General features: G+C 42.5%; 1 protein-coding gene across 1 annotated transcript in view; it reads right to left on the reverse strand.

The window, feature by feature from the left end:
• The window catches only part of RYR3 (ryanodine receptor 3), a 185,999-nt gene extending 180,437 nt beyond the window's left edge, over positions 1-5,562 (reverse strand). Inside the window, exon 1 of the mRNA XM_053474626.1 lies at positions 5,355-5,562. Coding sequence (XP_053330601.1) covers positions 5,355-5,402 — 48 coding nt within the window. The 5' untranslated portion in view covers positions 5,403-5,562. The remainder of the gene's footprint in view (positions 1-5,354) is intronic.
• Positions 5,563-6,000: the final 438 nt, after the last annotated feature.

The following is a 6,000-nucleotide window of genomic DNA, read 5'->3' on the forward strand; positions in this document are numbered from 1 at the left end:
AAAGCAGTGCAAAAAGGATTTTTGATGTTCAAAGCACAGCACATAAAACAAAAATATTAAAAAAAGACGTTGTGTAAAATGACAGCGCAGCTAAATTACAACACGATTGTGCGGCACGTTTGGGTTCTTGGACAGTTGCTGCAAAATATCAGTGATAGAAAATGTAGTTAAGGGTTCTGCAGCCGAATGCATAAGAAATGCACGGGGGCAGCATATGTTTAGATTTACTTTACATAACAGAATTGTCTCTACTCTATATTCCTTGTTTTATCTGTACAGCAAGGGGTGTGATGTAAGAATGTCATTCTTCCAATTGTTACATATGAAACAGTTCCAGACAGCTTTCCTCATCACATCCAGCATGTAGAAAATGAAATTACGTGGATCAGCCCTAAACAAATATCTCTGTTCTATGAGAAGGGACGTGTTTGTCACGTTCCGCAACAGTAATGGATTTAAGGAGCTTCAAAATCATAAAAATAACGTACAAAAAGATAATTTTAAACACTAAATGTAGTTCCCTAGGTACATGGAGTTTGCCCTGAGCAGCTGCCAACAGTCTCATCAGTAGCGGGAAATTGATATCTATCAATATTTTATACAATGTTTACTCGAAGCACAGTAGGGCTGCAACAACTATCGATAAAATCGGTAATAATCGATAATGAAAATAGTTGCCAACGAATTTCATTATCGATTAGTTGAAAAATACCCCTAATTTTATAATCCGTTTCATTCAGTGTCACAGCAGTTCCTACTTATAGTCCCTCCCTGCAGGCACTCTGACAATTGGCCCCGCCCCTTTTTTCTCCCAGTGTTGACTGGCCCCGCCCATTTCTTATAACATCCACAACTCAGCAACTAATCTAACTGTGGGTATAAAATGAATATTTGGGCTGCTGAAACTTAGGGGAGGTGGGGGTTAATTTGGGACAGATATGGTTAATGGGGTGTTTAGGGTTAATTTAGGGGAAGTTATGGTTAATGGGGTATTTAGGGGCAGTTATGGTTAATGGGGTTTTTAGGGTTAATTTAGGGGCAGTTATGGTTAATGGGGTGCTTAGGGTTAATTTAGGGGCAGTTATGGTTGATGGGGTGTTTAGGGTTATTTTAAGGGGCAGTTATGGTTGATGGGATGTTTAGAGTTAATTTAGGGGCAGTTATGGTTAATGGGGTCTTCAGGGTTAATTTAGGGGCAGTTATGGTTAATGGGGTCTTCAGGGTTAACTTAGGGGCAGTTATGGTTAATGGGGTGCTTAGGGTTAATTTAGTGGCAGTTATGGTTGATGGGGTCGTTAGGGTTAATTTAGGGGCAGTTATGGTTAATTTAATGCTGAGGGCAGAGGGTTACTTTAATTCAATAAAGTTAACTTTATTAAAGTTTATTAATTAAAGTGAAGATTATTAATGTTTTTATTTATAGAAGTATTGTGTTAGTGTGATGTGAACGGGTCTGTGAATCTATGAGGGCACTATGGCATATCTAGGGGCACAGTGGCATATCAGGGGTATCAGGGGGTATAAGGCATATAGGGTATATAAGACATGTGGGGGGTATGTGGCATATCTGGGGGTATGTGGCATCTGGGAGGTAGTGTGGCCAGCGTGGGCTCAGATGTGCATAACTGGAGGGGCAGGTTGGGAAATAAAAATAAGAAATGCATTGTTTTTAACACCCAGTTATTTTAAATGAATAAAAAAATTACATTTCGGTTTTTTTATCTGATTAATCGAAAAAATTATCGGCCAACTAATCGATTATGAAAATAATCATTAGTTGCAGCCCTAAAGCACAGCAACACCTTCACAGTTTTGATCACTTTTGTAGTGAGTCTGTAACTTGTGAAGACCACAACAAGGCTGTTCTAATCAAAATTGGGGACTTCAGTGCTACTAAGAAAACAGGGCGTCTGTTTTGTTAATTTTACTGAAATGTTTACCCTTCAGTTGCTGATGTTTCTGGTCCTTGGAGGCCTTTAAAAAAATAAACAGCGACACAACTATTGCCATTGCTTTATAACCAACAGATTGTAAGCTCGATGGTTCAGGGTCCTCATCTCTATGTGTACCTGTACTCCCTAACATGTATCATCCGTGTTATTCACTGTGCCTCTACTGTAATAGAGCTACAGAATCTATAAACACGACAGATATTTAGGTCTAATGAGGGGGCCTCACAGACTGGAACCGTGATAGAGAAACCCAACTGAACATGAATGGGAACCCCTTTCAAGAAATCAGCAAGTTTTCCGTCAGTCACCAGATCTGATGGGATTTGTCTTGGGCGTCTAAAGTAATAATTTCCTCTTTCACGTGAGGTTTGTGGAAAGGATAGCAATGTTATGTTACACATACAAGAAATGGAAGTGGGGTTGTTGGGTATAATGAAGAACTAAAGTCATCTACAGCTGTCTCTATACCCAGCCACAGCACCGCGAGCTGCCCATGCCCGTTTCTGTAGGCCACAGCACTGATAGCGACTGATAGCGACTACGTGCTAGAAAGACATTTCCAACATATACCTTTACGATTGTACATCTGACAAAACACTGTGCGATTACACTGCTCACTGAACATGAGACGGCCGTGACAAATGAGGGACGCTCAATGGTAAGCACTACACATAAATACTCTGGTATTATATATTACATTATACATACATACATTAGATATACGGTGTATATACACACACGCGGTTATAAGTCAAATAAGATAACATGATCTTGTGGCCAAATCTATACAAACACAAGTGCTGTTCATTCACAATGTCCCTACAACACACCTAATTTAATCAGGTTGCCTCGGCTGGCCATGAGCGCGCCTGGCGGGACATCACTCAGTGACATGACATGGACTCCAGTCTATCCATATACGCTCCAAACCAGTAGCAGAAAATAGCCTGTGCAGGTCACGGGACAAAGGCTTGAACTACTTCATGAAGTCGCTCATTGATCTAATTTTGTAGAGCATTGTTCCACAAATCAGGCCTCCCTTGGCTATTTTGTATACATATTTTCATGTTAGGGAGTAGAAACATTGCAATGTAATGCATTTCCATTGACATGAACGCACCAAACGTCCCCAGAATAACCCAGACATCAACTGATCCACCTGCTACGATGTGAGGAGGTCCTAAAAACCTGGATTCACCACGCATGAATCCTGAGGACCTCTTTAGAAATCATGTAAATGTGTACTATCGTCACCGACTGGTCTGCAAGATGAGCCCTCAAGGGTCTCTAAAACTGATGAAAAAGCTGATTAAATCAGCACAAATGGCTCTGACAGAAGACAGCAGGTGACTGATTGCACTCCCTGTGCTGGCATGGAGATGTTGAAACCCACACTCCTCGGTCAGACTTTATTGGCCTACCTAATCCAGAACATAGTCAAAACAACATTACGCCGTTTCTAGAGTTATTCTGTAACGTTCACTGTCCTTTCCAGAGTTCGGCACGTATACCAATAATTGTAACGCAGTACTTGTTCAGTAAAAGTGGCTTCCTAAGGTGCTGCAAGCGTACAAAGCCCAGCTGCTGAACCGATGTAATACAGATCCAACCCTGAATGAAAACGAGCGTGCCGCACGCTCCCGTTATCATACGGTGCACTTGTGCCAGCAAACTTTTATTATTACATATTGCAAAATGCCTCGTATAACAGGAGCGAGCGGCATATCCATTGTACGGCGCTGTGGAATAGGCCGGTGCTTTATGAGGATTTCAAATAACATTCTGGCTTCTGAAACATATTATACAATCATACACCTAGCAAGCCTTGGTTTCAGGTATGATAATAAAAGCATTAAGAACTCCACACACACCATCTCCTCCTGTAATAAACAGAACCTATTGCACACGCTCACTGCTTTTCATTCTAACACCTGGTCAATATTCTTTCTCCCCAAATTTAACATCAGATATATTTATGCCAATTATTATATATATTATATATGCATTGAGTGCATTAGGTATATATCCGCATACATTGTTACTTATCGATATATATATATATATATATATATATAATGTTAGAGTCATTTAGCAATGTAGAAATGTTATTAAGGAATGTTTTGAACTCCTAATATACCTATTTACAAAGACTTGTTGGTGTACATACAGACACATATAGTGTATAAGCAAACATACACAGAAGGAAGAGAACATTAAGCTGCAGTTCGGACTTTTGCTGGTCTATTGGCTAATAGGTTAGGGAGAGACATCATATCAGCAGGGGGATTCATGCAGTATAATAAAGTAAGAGGGGGTATTAACAAGAAAGGAGAACGACTACCCGTCTGCATTACATTTAAAGCCTTAATTCGAGCAGATCATGTCAGAGGATTTGTGGTCAGCCTGCCTGTGATACAGTGTAACAGGAGCCATGTGTGCACATCCAAGGCAGGAATTGCTGGGGAGAGTCGGGGATCTATCTCGTATCATGCACACTTCACTGCAGAGGGGAAAAAACACGCCACCCCACTACCGAGCCTGGCTGATGAAGCCTCGGTGTCTAAAGCTCGCGTGTATCCTCCTTGTGTGTGTGGATTGCAATGAATGGATGTAGTCTGCCACTGGCTGCATTGTCTGGCAAGGGTTAAATACTATGTAACAATGCTCAGCAGTGTTCTGTATACCGCAGATACATTGCATCCTGCCTTATTCGAAGCCCTAGCTTAACGCTTTAAACGCTGGAGGGCTGCAAAAAGCACCCTGCGGACCCCCTGGGCACATCAAGGGTTAAAGGCAGTGGATCAGCCGTGGGTATGCGGGCAATGCCGTCTGAACATATCCCAGTTTTAAATTCTGGCATCCGTGACTAATTATCATGAGTGATAATTACAAATGCGGCTCCTCAGCTCTAACCTCTAAGCCACAGACCTTCCCAAGGCAAGAAAAAAGATTCCTCGGAGTGTTGAGGAAAGGTCATGTGCCTTGTGTGGTGTGGATATTGGATATTATTAGACAGGGATCCCGAATCTGCAGCCAAACTATCCCAGACCGGTAGAAGCACCACCTGCCACCCCAACCCTTTAAAAAAAAATCAGGACCGGGGGGCTGCAGATCCACCAGCAGTCCTGCCCCACGTCCGGAATCCACATCCACGGTTTCATTAACGCGTCTGGCCATAAAGTTTGGAGGCGATTGCACTCGCCGGCAGCAAAGCCTTTGTCATGTATTAATCATAATGCCTGGCGTCTGCCAGTCACCGTAGCGGGCGTCCCTCCGCGTACACCTCTGCAATCCCGAGCATGTCGCTAGCCGGCGATGGCCGTGAATGCAACAACCGAAGACAAACGTACAATGGGTGCCGGCTCTGCAGCCCGTCAGCAGGGATTATACCGCAGTACTTACAGTCCGGAGGAACTGGATCTCATCCTCCACTTCGCCCCCTTCAGCCATGGCTCTTGAGGAGTCAGCTCTGCTAAGACTGTGCTCGCCTCCGCTGGCAGCTCAGCTGGCTGTGCGGCTTTTCTAGCGCTATTAGCATACAGCTAATCCACCTCCATATAGGGAGCCCAGATACCCTGCGCTCACTGCTGCACTGCAGACTGTCAACCCCCTCACTGCCAGCAGCAGCACACACACGATCTGGGGGCATTTCAATGCAGAGCCTACACTATGCCTAGCCCCTCACCCCTTTGGACATAGACACACACGCATACACTGACCTCCATACACTACTTTCTGTATATTTATGCATAGTACACAGATGATGATTTTATATATACAGGTATATATAAAATAATCTTCTGTACACACACACTCACATATATATTTATTTATATATTTACATACATATACACACACATACACACATATATATATATTCTTTAGTTTCTTTACAGGACTCTCCCCTTTAGATTTATACACTGAAATTAAACGAGAAACTTTATCAGTACATGTGTGCTATAGAACGATTTATTCACATACAGTATTCACTGTTCTTTAAGACCATACTGAAAGCATTCGCTGTGGTTTCCTTTGCCAATATCCATTC

The sequence above is a fragment of the Spea bombifrons genome, chromosome 9 (assembly GCF_027358695.1).
Source record: "Spea bombifrons isolate aSpeBom1 chromosome 9, aSpeBom1.2.pri, whole genome shotgun sequence".
Classification (NCBI taxonomy): Eukaryota; Metazoa; Chordata; class Amphibia; order Anura; family Pelobatidae; genus Spea; species Spea bombifrons.